The following is an 18,076-nucleotide window of genomic DNA, read 5'->3' as shown; positions in this document are numbered from 1 at the left end:
CTAGTAAGAATCCTGCTAGTGAGGGGTTTCTACACGAAGCAAACACTTTTCAGTCATGTATTCAACCTCTCGACAGGTTCTGAAGACTGACGCTTAGCAGTGATATCCTTCACGGTTCTCCTGTGAGCAGTGATATCCGTCACGGTTCTCCTGTGAGCAGTGATATCCTTCACGGTTCTCCTGTGAGCAGTGATATCCTTCACGGTTCTCCTGTGAGCAGTGATATCCTTCACGGTTCTCCTGTGAGCAGTGATATCCTTCACGGTTCTCCTGTGAGCAGTGATATCCGTCACGGTTCTCCTGTGAGCAGTGATATCCTTCACGGTTCTCCTGTGAGCAGTGATATCCGTCACGGTTCTCCTGTGAGCAGTGATATCCTTCACGGTTCTCCTGTGAGCAGTGATATCCGTCACGGTTCTCCTGTGAGCAGTGATATCCGTCACGGTTCTCCTGTGAGCAGTGATATCCGTCACGGTTCTCCTGTGAGCAGTGATATCCGTCACGGTTCTCCTACTTTATAACACTACTACAGACACAGTGGGGGGGGACTCATACAACACTTAATAACACTACTACAGACACAGTGGGGGGACTCATACAACACTTAATAACACTACTAAAGACACAGTGGGGGGGACTCATACAACACTCTATAAACACTACTACAGACACAGTGGGGGGGGACTCATACAACACTCTATAGCACTACTACAGACACAGTGGGGGGACTCATACAACACTCTATAGCACTACTACAGACACAGTACAGACACAGTGGGGGGGGGGACTCATACAACACTCTATAACACTACTAAAGACACAGTGGGGGGGACTCATACAACACTTTATAACACTACTACAGACACAGTGGGGGGACTCATACAACACTCTATAACACTACTAAAGACTCAGTGGGGGGCTCATACAACACTCTATAACACTACTAAAGACACAGTGGGGGGGGCTCATACAACACTCTATAACACTACTAAAGACACAGTCAGGGGGGACTCATACAACACTCTATAACACTACTAAAGACACAGTGGGGGGGGGGGGGGGGCTCATACAACACTCTATAACACTACTAAAGACACAGTGGGGGGGGGACTCATACAACACTCTATAACACTACTAAAGACACAGTGGGGGGGCTCATACAACACTCTATAACACTACTAAAGACACAGTGGGGGGGGCTCATACAACACTCTATAAACACTACTACAGACACAGTGGGGGGGATCATACAACACTCTATAACACTACTAAAGACACAGTGGGGGGGGACTCATACAACACTCTATAACACTACTAAAGACACAGTGGGGGGGACTCATACAACACTCTATAACACTACTAAAGACACAGTGGGGGGGGGGGTGGGCCTCATACAACACTCTATAACACTACTAAAGCTACTAAAGACACAGTGGGGGGGGACTCATACAACACTCTATAACACTACTACAGACACAGTGGGGGGGGACTCATACATCACTCTATAACACTACTAAAGACACGGGGGGGGCACACTCATACAACACTCATGAGTGAACTGTTAGTAATCAGTCTTAACCTATAGCCCTAAATCTGTGTCTAATACTGTTTATTGTCATTGTTTTAATCAACGTTTTACACCACTAGTTATAGGCTCAAATTGAAGTAAGACACGGTAAGACAACCACGAGGAAAACCAAAGGACGATGAAAGGTTCTTCATTATAAATTCAGCTTTTAATGTGCACTGTCCCTGTTAAAATATAATAAACTCAAACTCAAAGCAGTTAATAAGTAAATATACTTTAAAGTACTACTTAAGTCATTTTTTGGGTATCTATACTTTACTATTTATATTTTTGACAACTTTTACTTCACTACATTCCTCATGAAAATAATGTACTTTTTATTGAATACATTTTCCCTGACACCCAAAAGTACTTGTTACATTCTGAATGCTTAGCAGGACAGGAAAATGGTCCAATTCACGTACTTATCAAGAGAACATCCCTGGTCATCCCTACTGCCTCTGATCTGGAGGACTCACTAAACAGAGAACATCCCTGGCCATCCCTACTGCCTCTGATCTGGAGGACTCAGTAAACAGAGAACATCCCTGGTCATCACTACTGCCTCTGATTTGGAGGACTCATTAAAAAGAGAACATCCCTGGTCATCCCTACTGCCTCTGATCTGGAGGACTCAGTAAACAGAGAACATCCCTGGTCATCCCTACTGGCGGACTCACTAAACAGAGAACATCCATGGTCATCCCTACTGCCTCTGATCTGGAGGACTCACTAAACAGAGAACATCCCTGGTCATCCCTACTGGCGGACTCACTAAACAGAGAACATCCCTGGTCATCCCTACTGCCTCTGATCTGGAGGACTCACTAAACATAGAACATCCCTGATCATCCCTACTGCCTCTGATCTGGAGGACTCACTAAACAGAGAACATCCCTGGTCATCCCTACTGCCTCTGATCTGGAGGACTCACTAAACAGAGAACATCCCTGGTCATCCCTACTGGCGGACTCACTAAACAGAGAACATCCCTGGTCATCCCTACTGCCTCTGATCTGGAGGACTCAGTAAACAGAGAACATCCCTGGTCATCCCTACTGCCTCTGATCTGGAGGACTCACTAAACAGAGAACATCCCTGGTCATCCCTACTGCCTCTGATCTGGAGGACTCAGTAAACAGAGAACATCCCTGGTCATCCCTACTGCCTCTGATCCGGAGGACTCAGTAAACAGAGAACATCTCTGGTTATCCCTACTGCCTCTGATCTGGAGGACTCACTAAACAGAGAACATCCCTGGTCCTCCCTACTGGCGGACTCACTAAACAGAGAACATCCCTGGTCATCCCTACTGCCTCTGATCTGGAGGACTCACTAAACAGAGAACATCCCTGGTCATCCCTACTGCCTCTGATCTGGAGGACTCAATAAACAGAGAACATCCCTGGTCATCCCTACTGCCTCTGATCTGGAGGACTCACTAAACAGAGAACATCCCTGGTCATCTCTACTGCCTCTGATCTGGAGGACTCACTAAACAGAGAACATCCCTGGTCATCCCTACTGCCTCTGATCTGGAGGACTCAAGAAAAACAGAGAACATCCCTGGTCATCCCTACTGCCTCTGATCTGGAGGACTCACTAAACAGAGAACATCCCTGGTCATCCCTACTGCCTCTGATCTGGAGGACTCACTAAACAGAGAACATCCCTGGTCATCCCAACTGCCTCTGATCTGGAGGACTCACGAAACAGAGAACATCCCTGGTCATCCCTACTGCCTCTGATCTAGAGGACTCACTAAACAGAGAACATCCCTGGTCATCCTTACTGCCTCTGAGCTAGAGGACTCACTAAACAGAGAACATCCCTGGTCATCCCTACTGCCTCTGATCTGGAGGACTCACTAAACAGAGAACATCCCTGGTCATCCCTACTGCCTCTGATCTGGAGGACTCACTAAACAGAGAACATCCCTGGTCATCCCTACTGCCTCTGATCTGGAGGACTCACTAAACAGAGAACATCCCTGGTCATCCCTACTGCCTCTGATCCGGAGGACTCAGTAAACAGAGAACATCTCTGGTTATCCCTACTGCCTCTGATCTGGAGGACTCACTAAACAGAGAACATCCCTGGTCCTCCCTACTGGCGGACTCACTAAACAGAGAACATCCCTGGTCATCCCTACTGCCTCTGATCTGGAGGACTCAAGAAAAACAGAGAACATCCCTAGTCATCTCTACTGCCTCTGATCTGGAGGACTCACTAAACAGAGAACATCCCTGGTCATCCCTACTGCCTCTGATCTGGAGGACTCAAGAAAAACAGAGAACATCCCTGGTCATCCCTACTGCCTCTGATCTGGAGGACTCACTAAACAGAGAACATCCCTGGTCATCCCAACTGCCTCTGATCTGGATGACTCACGAAACAGAGAACATCCCTGGTCATCCCTACTGCCTCTGATCTAGAGGACTCACTAAACAGAGAACATCCCTGGTCATCCTTACTGCCTCTGAGCTAGAGGACTCACTAAACAGAGAACATCCCTGGTCATCCCTACTGCCTCTGATCTGGAGGACTCACTAAACAGAGAACATCCCTGGTCATCCCTACTGCCTCTGATCTGGAGGACTCACTAAACAGAGAACATCCCTGGTCATCCCTACTGCCTCTGATCTGGAGGACTCACTAAACAGAGAACATCCCTGGTCATCCCTACTGCCTCTGATCCGGAGGACTCAGTAAACAGAGAACATCTCTGGTTATCCCTACTGCCTCTGATCTGGAGGACTCAGTAAACAGAGAACATCCCTGGTCATCCCTACTGCCTCTGATCTGGAGGACTCACTAAACAGAGAACATCCCTGGTCATCCCTACTGCCTCTGATCTGGAGGACTCACTAAACAGAGAACATCCCTGGTCATCCCTACTGCCTCTGATCTGGAGGACTCACTAAACAGAGAACATCCCTGGTCATCCCTACTGCCTCTGATCTGGAGGACTCAGTAAACAGAGAACATCCCTGGTCATCCCTACTGCCTCTGATCTGGAGGACTCAGTAAACAGAGAACATCCTGGTTATCCCTACTGCCTCTGATCTGGAGGACTCACTAAACAGAGAACATCCCTGGACTCTGATCTGGCGGACTCACTAAACAGAGAACATCCCTGGTCATCCCTACTGCCTCTGATCTGGAGGACTCACTAAACAGAGAACATCCCTGGTCATCCCTACTGCCTCTGATCTGGAGGACTCACTAAACAGAGAACATCCCTGGTCATCCCTACTGCCTCTGATCTGGAGGACTCTGGTCATCCCTACTGCCTCTGAGGACTCACTAAACAGAGAACATCCCTGGTCATCTCTACTGCCTCTGATCTGGAGGACTCACTAAACAGAGAACATCCCTGGTCATCCCTACTGCCTCTGATCTGGAGGACTCAAGAAAAACAGAGAACATCCCTGGTCATCCCTACTGCCTCTGATCTGGAGGACTCACTAAACAGAGAACATCCCTGGTCATCCCTACTGCCTCTGATCTGGAGGACTCACTAAACAGAGAACATCCCTGGTCATCCCAACTGCCTCTGATCTGGAGGACTCACTAAACAGAGAACATCCCTGGTCATCCCTACTGCCTCTGATCTAGAGGACTCACTAAACAGAGAACATCCCTGGTCATCCTTACTGCCTCTGAGCTAGAGGACTCACTAAACAGAGAACATCCCTGGTCATCCCTACTGCCTCTGATCTGGAGGACTCACTAAACAGAGAACATCCCTGGTCATCCCTACTGCCTCTGATCTGGAGGACTCACTAAACAGAGAACATCCCTGGTCATCCCTACTGCCTCTGATCTGGAGGACTCACTAAACAGAGAACATCCCTGGTCATCCCTACTGCCTCTGATCCGGAGGACTCAGTAAACAGAGAACATCTCTGGTTATCCCTACTGCCTCTGATCTGGAGGACTCACTAAACAGAGAACATCCCTGGTCCTCCCTACTGGCGGACTCACTAAACAGAGAACATCCCTGGTCATCCCTACTGCCTCTGATCTGGAGGACTCAAGAAAAACAGAGAACATCCCTAGTCATCTCTACTGCCTCTGATCTGGAGGACTCACTAAACAGAGAACATCCCTGGTCATCCCTACTGCCTCTGATCTGGAGGACTCAAGAAAAACAGAGAACATCCCTGGTCATCCCTACTGCCTCTGATCTGGAGGACTCACTAAACAGAGAACATCCCTGGTCATCCCAACTGCCTCTGATCTGGATGACTCACGAAACAGAGAACATCCCTGGTCATCCCTACTGCCTCTGATCTAGAGGACTCACTAAACAGAGAACATCCCTGGTCATCCTTACTGCCTCTGAGCTAGAAGACTCACTAAACAGAGAACATCCCTGGTCATCCCTACTGCCTCTGATCTGGAGGACTCACTAAACAGAGAACATCCCTGGTCATCCCTACTGCCTCTGATCTGGAGGACTCACTAAACAGAGAACATCCCTGGTCATCCCTACTGCCTCTGATCTGGAGGACTCACTAAACAGAGAACATCCCTGGTCATCCCTACTGCCTCTGATCCGGAGGACTCAGTAAACAGAGAACATCTCTGGTTATCCCTACTGCCTCTGATCTGGAGGACTCACTAAACAGAGAACATCCCTGGTCCTCCCTACTGGCGGACTCACTAAACAGAGAACATCCCTGGTCATCCCTACTGCCTCTGATCTGGAGGACTCACTAAACAGAGAACATCCCTGGTCATCCCTACTGCCTCTGATCTGGAGGACTCAATAAACAGAGAACATCCCTGGTCATCCCTACTGCCTCTGATCTGGAGGACTCACTAAACAGAGAACATCCCTGGTCATCCCTACTGCCTCTGATCTGGAGGACCCACTCAACAGAGAACATCCCTGGTCATCCCTACTGCCTCTGATCTGGAGGACTCACTAAACAGAGAACATCCCTGGTCATCCCTACTGCATCTGATCTGGAGGACCCACTAAACAGAGAACATCCCTGGTCATCCCTACTGCCTCTGATCTGGTGGACTCACTAAACAGAGAACATCCCTGGTCATCCCTACTGCCTCTGATCTGGAGGACTCACTAAACAGAGAACATCCCTGGTCATCCCTACTGCCTCTGATCTGGAGGACTCACTAAACAGAGAACATCCCTGGTCATCCCTACTGCCTCTGATCTGGAGGACTCACTAAACAGAGAACATCCCTGGTCATCCCTACTGCCTCTGGATCTGGAGGACTCATAAACAGAGAACATCCCTGGTCATCCCTACTGCCTCTGATCCGGAGGACTCAGTAAACAGAGAACATCTCTGGTTATCCCTACTGCCTCTGATCTGGAGGACTCACTAAACAGAGAACATCCCTGGTCCTCCCTACTGGCGGACTCACTAAACAGAGAACATCCCTGGTCATCCCTACTGCCTCTGATCTGGAGGACTCAAGAAAAACAGAGAACATCCCTAGTCATCTCTACTGCCTCTGATCTGGAGGACTCACTAAACAGAGAACATCCCTGGTCATCCCTACTGCCTCTGATCTGGAGGACTCAAGAAAAACAGAGAACATCCCTGGTCATCCCTACTGCCTCTGATCTGGAGGACTCACTAAACAGAGAACATCCCTGGTCATCCCTACTGCCTCTGATCTGGAGGACTCACTAAACAGAGAACATCCCTGGTCATCCCAACTGCCTCTGATCTGGATGACTCACGAAACAGAGAACATCCCTGGTCATCCCTACTGCCTCTGATCTAGAGGACTCACTAAACAGAGAACATCCCTGGTCATCCTTACTGCCTCTGAGCTAGAGGACTCACTAAACAGAGAACATCCTGGTCATCCCTACTGCCTCTGATCTGGAGGACTCACTAAACAGAGAACATCCCTGGTCATCCCTACTGCCTCTGATCTGGAGGACTCACTAAACAGAGAACATCCCTGGTCATCCCTACTGCCTCTGATCTGGAGGACTCACTAAACAGAGAACATCCCTGGTCATCCCTACTGCCTCTGATCCGGAGGACTCAGTAAACAGAGAACATCCCTGGTCATCCCTACTGCCTCTGATCTGGAGGACTCACTAAACAGAGAACAATCCCTACTGCCTCTGATCTGGAGGACTCACTAAACAGAGAACATCCTGGTCATCCCTACTGGCGGACTCACTAAACAGAGAACATCCCTGGTCATCCCTACTGCCTCTGATCTGGAGGACTCACTAAACAGAGAACATCCCTGGTCATCCCTACTGCCTCTGATCTGGAGGACTCAATAAACAGAGAACATCCCTGGTCATCCCTACTGCCTCTGATCTGGAGGACTCACTAAACAGAGAACATCCCTGGTCATCCCTACTGCCTCTGATCTGGAGGACCCACTCAACAGAGAACATCCCTGGTCATCCCTACTGCCTCTGATCTGGAGGACTCACTAAACAGAGAACATCCCTGGTCATCCCTACTGCATCTGATCTGGAGGACCCACTAAACAGAGAACATCCCTGGTCATCCCTACTGCCTCTGATCTGGTGGACTCACTAAACAGAGAACATCCCTGGTCATCCCTACTGCCTCTGATCTGGAGGACTCACTAAACAGAGAACATCCCTGGTCATCCCTACTGCCTCTGATCTGGAGGACCCACTAAACAGAGAACATCCCTGGTCATCCCTACTGCCTCTGATCTGGTGGACTCACTAAACAGAGAACATCCCTGGTCATCCCTACTGCCTCTGATCTGGAGGACTCACTAAACAGAGAACATCCCTGGTCATCCCTACTGCCTCTGATCTGGAGGACCCACTAAACAGAGAACATCCCTGGTCATCCCTACTGCCTCTGATCTGGAGGACTCACTAAACAGAGAACATCCCTGGTCATCCCTACTGCCTCTGATCTGGAGGACCCACTAAACAGAGAACATCCCTGGTCATCCTTACTGCCTCTGAGCTAGAGGACTCACTAAACAGAGAACATCCCTGGTCATCCCTACTGCCTCTGATCTGGAGGACTCACTAAACAGAGAACATCCCTGGTCATCCCTACTGCCTCTGATCTGGAGGACTCACTAAACAGAGAACATCCCTGGTCATCCCTACTGCCTCTGATCTGGAGGACTCACTAAACAGAGAACATCCCTGGTCATCCCTACTGCCTCTGATCCGGAGGACTCAGTAAACAGAGAACATCTCTGGTTATCCCTACTGCCTCTGATCTGGAGGACTCACTAAACAGAGAACATCCCTGGTCCTCCCTACTGGCGGACTCACTAAACAGAGAACATCCCTGGTCATCCCTACTGCCTCTGATCTGGAGGACTCACTAAACAGAGAACATCCCTGGTCATCCCTACTGCCTCTGATCTGGAGGACTCACTAAACAGAGAACATCCCTGGTCATCCCAACTGCCTCTGATCTGGATGACTCACGAAACAGAGAACATCCCTGGTCATCCCTACTGCCTCTGATCTAGAGGACTCACTAAACAGAGAACATCCCTGGTCATCCTTACTGCCTCTGAGCTAGAGGACTCACTAAACAGAGAACATCCCTGGTCATCCCTACTGCCTCTGATCTGGAGGACTCACTAAACAGAGAACATCCCTGGTCATCCCTACTGCCTCTGATCTGGAGGACTCACTAAACAGAGAACATCCCTGGTCATCCCTACTGCCTCTGATCTGGAGGACTCACTAAACAGAGAACATCCCTGGTCATCCCTACTGCCTCTGATCCGGAGGACTCAGTAAACAGAGAACATCTCTGGTTATCCCTACTGCCTCTGATCTGGAGGACTCACTAAACAGAGAACATCCCTGGTCCTCCCTACTGGCGGACTCACTAAACAGAGAACATCCCTGGTCATCCCTACTGCCTCTGATCTGGAGGACTCACTAAACAGAGAACATCCCTGGTCATCCCTACTGCCTCTGATCTGGAGGACCCACTAAACAGAGAACATCCCTGGTCATCCCTACTGCCTCTGATCTGGAGGACTCACTAAACAGAGAACATCCCTGGTCATCCCTACTGCCTCTGATCTGGAGGACCCACTAAACAGAGAACATCCCTGGTCATCCCTACTGCCTCTGATCTGGAGGACTCACTAAACAGAGAACATCCCTGGTCATCCCTACTGCCTCTGATCTGGAGGACTCACTAAACAGAGAACATCCCTGGTCATCCCTACTGCCTCTGATCTGGAGGACTCACTAAACAGAGAACATCCCTGGTCATCCCTACTGCCTCTGATCTGGAGGACTCACTAAACAGAGAACATCCCTGGTCATCCCTACTGCCTCTGATCCGGAGGACTCAGTAAACATCCCTGGTCATCCCTACTGCATCTGATCTGGAGGACTCACTAAACAGAGAACATCCCTGGTTATCCCTACTGCCTCTGATCTGGAGGACTCACTAAACAGAGAACATCCCTGGTCCTCCCTACTGGCGGACTCACTAAACAGAGAACATCCCTGGTCATCCCTACTGCCTCTGATCTGGAGGACTCACTAAACAGAGAACATCCCTGGTCATCCCTACTGCCTCTGATCTGGAGGACTCACTAAACAGAGAACATCCCTGGTCATCCCAACTGCCTCTGATCTGGATGACTCACGAAACAGAGAACATCCCTGGTCATCCCTACTGCCTCTGATCTAGAGGACTCACTAAACAGAGAACATCCCTGGTCATCCTTACTGCCTCTGAGCTAGAGGACTCACTAAACAGAGAACATCCCTGGTCATCCCTACTGCCTCTGATCTGGAGGACTCACTAAACAGAGAACATCCCTGGTCATCCCTACTGCCTCTGATCTGGAGGACTCACTAAACAGAGAACATCCCTGGTCATCCCTACTGCCTCTGATCTGGAGGACTCACTAAACAGAGAACATCCCTGGTCATCCCTACTGCCTCTGGTCCGGAGGACTCAGTAAACAGAGAACATCTCTGGTTATCCCTACTGCCTCTGATCTGGAGGACTCACTCATCCCTGGTCCTCCCTACTGGCGGACTCACTAAACAGAGAACATCCCTGGTCATCCCTACTGCCTCTGATCTGGAGGACTCACTAAACAGAGAACATCCCTGGTCATCCCTACTGCCTCTGATCTGGAGGACTCAATAAACAGAGAACATCCCTGGTCATCCCTACTGCCTCTGATCTGGAGGACTCACTAAACAGAGAACATCCCTGGTCATCCCTACTGCCTCTGATCTGGAGGACCCACTCAACAGAGAACATCCCTGGTCATCCCTACTGCCTCTGATCTGGAGGACTCACTAAACAGAGAACATCCCTGGTCATCCCTACTGCATCTGATCTGGAGGACCCACTAAACAGAGAACATCCCTGGTCATCCCTACTGCCTCTGATCTGGAGGACTCACTAAACAGAGAACATCCCTGGTCATCCCTACTGCCTCTGATCTGGAGGACTCACTAAACAGAGAACATCCCTGGTCATCCCTACTGCCTCTGATCTGGAGGACCCACTAAACAGAGAACATCCCTGGTCATCCCTACTGCCTCTGATCTGGAGGACTCACTAAACAGAGAACATCCCTGGTCATCCCTACTGCCTCTGATCTGGAGGACTCACTAAACAGAGAACATCCCTGGTCATCCCTACTGCCTCTGATCTGGAGGACCCACTAAACAGAGAACATCCCTGGTCATCCCTACTGCCTCTGATCTGGAGGACTCACTAAACAGAGAACATCCCTGGTCATCCCTACTGCCTCTGATCTGGAGGACCCACTAAACAGAGAACATCCCTGGTCATCCTTACTGCCTCTGAGCTAGAGGACTCACTAAACAGAGAACATCCCTGGTCATCCCTACTGCCTCTGATCTGTCATCCCTACTGCCTCTGATCTGGAGGACTCACTAAACAGAGAACATCCCTGGTCATCCCTACTGCCTCTGATCTGGAGGACTCACTAAACAGAGAACATCCCTGGTCATCCCTACTGCCTCTGATCTGGAGGACTCACTAAACAGAGAACATCCCTGGTCATCCCTACTGCCTCTGATCCGGAGGACTCAGTAAACAGAGAACATCTCTGGTTATCCCTACTGCCTCTGATCTGGAGGACTCACTAAACAGAGAACATCCCTGGTCCTCCCTACTGGCGGACTCACTAAACAGAGAACATCCCTGGTCATCCCTACTGCCTCTGATCTGGAGGACTCAAGAAAAACAGAGAACATCCCTAGTCATCTCTACTGCCTCTGATCTGGAGGACTCACTAAACAGAGAACATCCCTGGTCATCCCTACTGCCTCTGATCTGGAGGACTCACTAAACAGAGAACATCCCTGGTCATCCCTACTGCCTCTGATCTGGAGGACTCACTAAACAGAGAACATCCCTGGTCATCCCTACTGCCTCTGATCTGGAGGACCCACTAAACAGAGAACATCCCTGGTCATCCCTACTGCCTCTGATCTGGAGGACTCACTAAACAGAGAACATCCCTGGTCATCCCTACTGCCTCTGATCTGGAGGACCCACTAAACAGAGAACATCCCTGGTCATCCCTACTGCCTCTGATCTGGTGGACTCACTAAACAGAGAACATCCCTGGTCATCCCTACTGCCTCTGATCTGGAGGACTCACTAAACAGAGAACATCCCTGGTCATCCCTACTGCCTCTGCAGGACTCACTAAACAGAGAACATCCCTGGTCATCCCTACTGCCTCTGATCTGGAGGACTCACTAAACAGAGAACATCCCTGGTCATCCCTACTGCCTCTGATCTGGAGGACCCACTAAACAGAGAACATCCCTGGTCATCCCTACTGCCTCTGATCTGGAGGACTCACTAAACAGAGAACATCCCTGGTCATCCCTACTGCCTCTGATCTGGAGGACTCACTAAACAGAGAACATCCCTGGTCATCCCTACTGCCTCTGATCTGGAGGACTCACTAAACAGAGAACATCCCTGGTCATCCCTACTGCCTCTGATCTGGAGGACTCACTAAACAGAGAACATCCCTGGTCATCCCTACTGCCTCTGATCTGGAGGACTACTTTTACTCAAGTAGTATTTTACTGAGTGAGTCATTTGTATTATTACGGTATCTTTACTTTTGCTCAAGGACGACAATTGGGTTATTTTTCCACCATTTTTCCACCATTTTTTCCACCAGTTAATAAGCATGTTTTGCATGGGTGGAGTTTTGGCTTGCCTGGTAACATTACCGGTGTGGTGGAGTTTTGACTTACCTTGTAACATTACCGGTGTGGTGGAGTTAATAAGCATATTTAGCATGGGTGGAGTTTTGGCTTGCCTGGTAACATTACCGGTGTGGTGGAGTTTTGACTTGCCTGGTAACATTATCGGTGTGGTGGAGTTTTGACTTGCCTGGTAACATTACCGGTGTGGTGGAGTTTTGGCTTGCCTGGTAACATTACCGGTGTGGTTAATAGACCAATAACAACGAGTTCCAAATCTCTTTGCCAATAGCAGCTCATTTCCAGGTTACATATCCCTCCCATTCTGCTATACTGTACTGTAGTTAAACACTAAATACTGATATATTATTAACAGCTAACAAAAAGGGCGAAGATATGAATGTGGGGCAATGACGTGAATCCAATGGGTAGTTCCTGGTCTTAACGGCTCCAAGGCATTCTGCTGTAGTTAACACTAAAGGCTTTATATATTCTAACAGGAAAACGGCGACCTGGCGTGTGTGGGAGTAGCTAAATAAGATACTCCACAGGACAGACAGCCTTTTATACGGCTGCTTGGTGGTTCTTCAGGATTATAATATACACTTCAAGACTTTTTTTTTTTACAGAATGAACAGAGTCTTCAAAGAATTTACTGAAAGAGGAATTAGTGGCCTTAGTCTCACGGCATGTCAGTAACGATTAGCCCGAACGAATGAAGGATGCTTCAATGCTTGATGATGCTAGGCCTATTCAGTACTTTGTGGGAGAGAGGTCCAAAATCTCTCTGCGACAATCCTGTAGATCCCTACAGCCCACCCACTCATCAAATTGTTTGATAGATTACTGTCTATCTCTCAATGTCAAACATGGTGAAATAAAATGAGTGGTATTTTAAGCACAAACACATCAGAGTGGGAACACAAGTCGGAGAAGGGGGGGGGGGGTAGCCAAAGAAAAAACGTATTTATTCTTTTCATTAACATGCCTGGTATCTATCCTAAAACATAATCTTCATCCATTTGTAATACCATACAGTACACAATGCCTAACAGTATTACAGTTTGGAAAATAAAATAGAGCCTAGGAAATGATGAGGTATGGCATTCACTATGGACATATTTCATAGACTGTAGGCCTATTTGAAGCGTGGCTTGATCTATTTAGATAAAATTCTGACATGTTTGTTGTGGTGTGAGGAGCTATAGGCTAGGCCCTGCAACCACAATGTATGAGTGGAATACGCACTAAATGTGACACATTTTTAAATAGAAATGTAATTGAATTACATTGAATTGATATCAAATATAGCTGACTGTGGCCTGGTTGTCCTACATAGCCTAAGCTATGCATCCTTAGACAAATCAGGCAAGGCATTTATATCAAGACAACATTATGTTCAGGTAAAGCTGGTTAATTTATTATTTTAGGCTACAGCTCTGGTCCAGAGCGTTAAGTGCGTTCCTTCCTGTTACTGGTCCAGTGAGTGGAACGCCCAGGATCAGAGCTACCTGTCAAAGTGAGCAAACAAGTGTTTTGTTTCCGTGTGCGTAACCACGGCCCCGCCCATTATAATAATACAAGGAACAAGGAAACACCTGCTGCCGCTGCGCATCTTTCACTCGAGTCCACGAACTACTTGTAAGTATAGCCTCCTACGGCTAATTATACTATCCGAATATGTTTGTAAGTAAGGAGTTTTATGTCGATATTAATTTCAATAAAAAGCGTAACAAAAAAGTGCAATGTCAGATTGCTTGGTGCGTAATATATATATATATATATATATATATGCCATTTAGCAGACGCTTTTATCCAAAGCGACTTACAGTCATGTGTGCATACATTCTACGTATGGGTGGTCCCGGGGATCGAACCCACTACCCTGGCGTTACAAGCGCCATGCTCTACCAACTGAGCTACAGAGCTCAGTTGGTAGAGCTAATATAGATGAAGGGCTCTGTTCTTTGTGAAAAATACTTTTTCCCCCTCTGAAATACTTCCTGCCCTAAAGTGCAATAGTCTACTTTTGATGAATCAAGACCGAATCGTAGTAAGTGTAGTCTACTTGACGGATGCTCAATAAATGTGGATTAAATCCAGGAAGTCAACACAAGTTGTTTAATCAGTGATTAAAGCTGTCAAACATGAATTACCAACCGTCTAAACATGACAACCAATGTAGCTTACATTTGCGCAAGATAAATAGTGTCCCAAGTCATACCATATTCCTAACAGTGCACTACTTTTGACCAGAACTCAATGGGGGCTGATCAAAACTAGTGCACTATAACGGGAAAAGGGCGCCATTTGTCTGTCAGTTGTGGGTAAGACTGTAAAATAAGATGTACGGTCAGGTCCAGAATTATTGGCACCCTTGATAAAGACGAGCAAGAAAATATATTGTGTATCAAATCAAAAATACACATACAGAGCTAGTGTCAAATCCCTCCCGACATGTTCTCCAATCTCATAAAACATTTTTGAAAAATACTCAGTTATCCTCGCATGGTGAGGTATTGACAACAGGGGTGCCAATAAATTTGAGCCCCTATCTTTTTCAGATATATTTAAAAATATATTTTTTATTAAAATCCCCTTCCTCCCTCAATTGTTTTTTTTGCATACAATATAGTTCAGTATTCTTTTTTTAATTTAGTATTTTATACAGTATTTTTTTCTCATCTTTATCAAAGGTTTTAATAATTGTGGACTGTGTTATTTTGTTCCAGTCATACACAGGACATCACCATGTCTGAGGGTAAAACAGTCACGTTGAAGCCTGTGGACCTGGTAGAACCAGAACCAGGCTTCTCATCCTCTCACCTAGACCCCGCCGATACCTCCTATCAACCCCCTGCTTTAGATAAGACACCGGGTCAGCCAGACCTCCAAGGCCTGGACAGTGGACACCCGGGGACAGAGGAAAAAGGCCCTGTTGGCCCTACTACACCTGGGACTCAGGGGAATCGATGGACCTCAACACTGGACCAGTTTAAACTGAAGCGGTTCTTCGTCTTGAGGGTAAGCTTAATAATGACTTGAACACGGGCATCATAGAACAAACCGGAAGCCTATCTGTACACAATGCCCTGTTGTTACATGCAAATCATGCTTACAGTAATTATATCTACAGTAAATACAGAATCAGAACGGTTCCAAATTAGCATTGTCCTAAAAATAATGGCTTAAAACAATATTATGTTTAGTAAATTCAATTAATCCCATTCATGTGGAACATTCCCATGGGAACAGATTTAACATCCCCATCATCCCGGCTCCGTGTGTTCACACCTACAGTAAATACACGAGTGCTTAATCAGCTGCCAGGCCAGACGGACACTCCTAAACTAATCACGTTATTAATCAAGAGTTGTTATAAACTGACGTGTCCAAGTGTTGTGTGCTTATCATTTTTACTCTGAGGTCAGACATGGACAGATTCCTTCAGAGTGGTTAGAGCGTTGGACTAGTAACCGGAAGGTTCCTTCAGAGTGGTTAGAGCATTGGACTAGTAACCGGAAGGTTCCTTCAGAGTGGTTAGAGCGTTGGACTAGTAACCGGAAGGTTCCTTCAGAGTGGTTAGAGCGTTGGACTAGTAACCGGAAGGTTCCTTCAGAGTGGCTAGAGCGTTGGACTAGTAACCGGAAGGTTCCTTCAGAGTGGTTAGAGCGTTGGACTAGTCCGGAAGGTTCCTTCAGAGTGGTTAGAGCGTTGGACTAGTAACCGGAAGGTTCCTTCAGAGTGGTTAGAGCGTTGGACTAGTAACCGGAAGGTTCCTTCAGAGTGGTTAGAGCGTTGGACTAGTAACCGGAAGGTTCCTTCAGAGTGGCTAGAGCGTTGGACTAGTAACCGGAAGGTTCCTTCAGAGTGGTTAGAGCGTTGGACTAGTCACCGGAAGGTTCCTTCAGAGTGGTTAGAGCGTTGGACTAGTCACCGGAAGGTTCCTTCAGAGTGGTTAGAGCGTTGGACTAGTAACCGGAAGGTTCCTTCAGAGTGGTTAGAGCGTTGGACTAGTAACCGGAAGGTTCCTTCAGAGTGGTTAGAGCGTTGGACTAGTAACCGGAAGGTTCCTTCAGAGTGGTTAGAGCGTTGGACTAGTCACCGGAAGGTTCCTTAAGAGTGGTTATAGCGTTGGACTAGTAACCGGAAGGTTCCTTCAGAGTGGTTAGAGCGTTGGACTAGTAACCGGAAGGTTCCTTCAGAGTGGTTAGAGCGTTGGACTAGTAACCGGAAGGTTCCTTCAGAGTGGTTAGAGCGTTGGACTAGTAACCGGAAGGTTCCTTCAAAAAAGAAGCAAGAAAGAGGATTTTGGACTAGTTGTAATTCCTGCTACATTATTTTGTTGAAATATAATTTGATCTCTTAAGCTAATTGAGCAACCAAATTGGCCATTTTAAATGTGTAGGATTCATATAATATTAAATAAATAACCGACATCCTATTTGGACCAAACTTTTTTTCCTTAAGACACACTGAGGTGGTTATATACAGGGTGTTACGGTACAGAGTCAATGTGGAGGTAACAGGGTGTTACGGAAGTCAGTTCCTTACAGGGTGTTACGGTACAGAGTCAATGTGGAGGCTATATACAGGGTGTTACGGTACAGAGTCAGTGTGGAGGCTTATACAGGGTGTTACGGTACAGAGTCGTTGGAGGCTAGTACAGGGTGTTACGGTACAGAGTCAGTTCTATTCAGAGTGTTTACAGAGTCAATGTTGGACTACAGAGTAATGTGGAGGCTATATACAGGTTCCTTCAGTCAAGTGGCTATTACAGCGTATTATGGTACAGAGTCAATGTGGAGGTTATAAACAGGGTGTTACGGACAGAGTTCCTTCAGAGTGGTTAGAGTCGTTGGAGGCTATAACAGGGTGTTACGGAAGGTTCCTTCAGAGTATTGGTACAGAGTCAATGTGGAGGCTACAGGGTGTAACGGTACAGAGTCAAGGTGGAGGATGTTCCTTCAAAGTCAATGTGGAGGCTATATACAAGCAAGTCAATGTGGAGGATTTTGACAGGGTGTTACCCTCAGAGTCAATGTGGAGGCTATAAGGACGGTACAGAGTGGAGGCTATAAGTTGTTCTGAATTCCTGCTAGGCTATTATTTTGTTGAAATATAATTTGATCTCTAAGAAATTAAGCTAATTGTTATTGTACAAGTCAAATTGGCCATTTTAAATGTATAGGCTATTCATATAATATTAAATAAATAACCCGACATCCTATTTGGTACAGAGTCAAACTTTTTTCTACAGAGTCAATGTGGAGGCTATAAAGACACACTGAGGTGGAGGCTATATACAGGGT

General features: G+C 47.3%; 1 protein-coding gene across 1 annotated transcript in view; it reads left to right on the top strand.

Moving 5' to 3' along the window:
• Positions 1 to 14,274: 14,274 nt before the first annotated feature.
• The window catches only part of tprg1 (tumor protein p63 regulated 1), an 81,877-nt gene continuing 78,075 nt past the window's right edge, over positions 14,275 to 18,076 (top strand). Inside the window, exons 1-2 of the mRNA XM_046299661.1 lie at positions 14,275 to 14,405; positions 15,497 to 15,788. Of these exons, the coding sequence (XP_046155617.1) occupies positions 15,516 to 15,788 (273 nt within the window). The 5' untranslated portion in view covers positions 14,275 to 14,405; positions 15,497 to 15,515. The remainder of the gene's footprint in view (positions 14,406 to 15,496; positions 15,789 to 18,076) is intronic.

This window comes from Oncorhynchus gorbuscha, linkage group LG02, assembly GCF_021184085.1.
Source record: "Oncorhynchus gorbuscha isolate QuinsamMale2020 ecotype Even-year linkage group LG02, OgorEven_v1.0, whole genome shotgun sequence".
Classification (NCBI taxonomy): Eukaryota; Metazoa; Chordata; class Actinopteri; order Salmoniformes; family Salmonidae; genus Oncorhynchus; species Oncorhynchus gorbuscha.
This window is presented reverse-complemented; position numbering and strand designations above follow the sequence as displayed.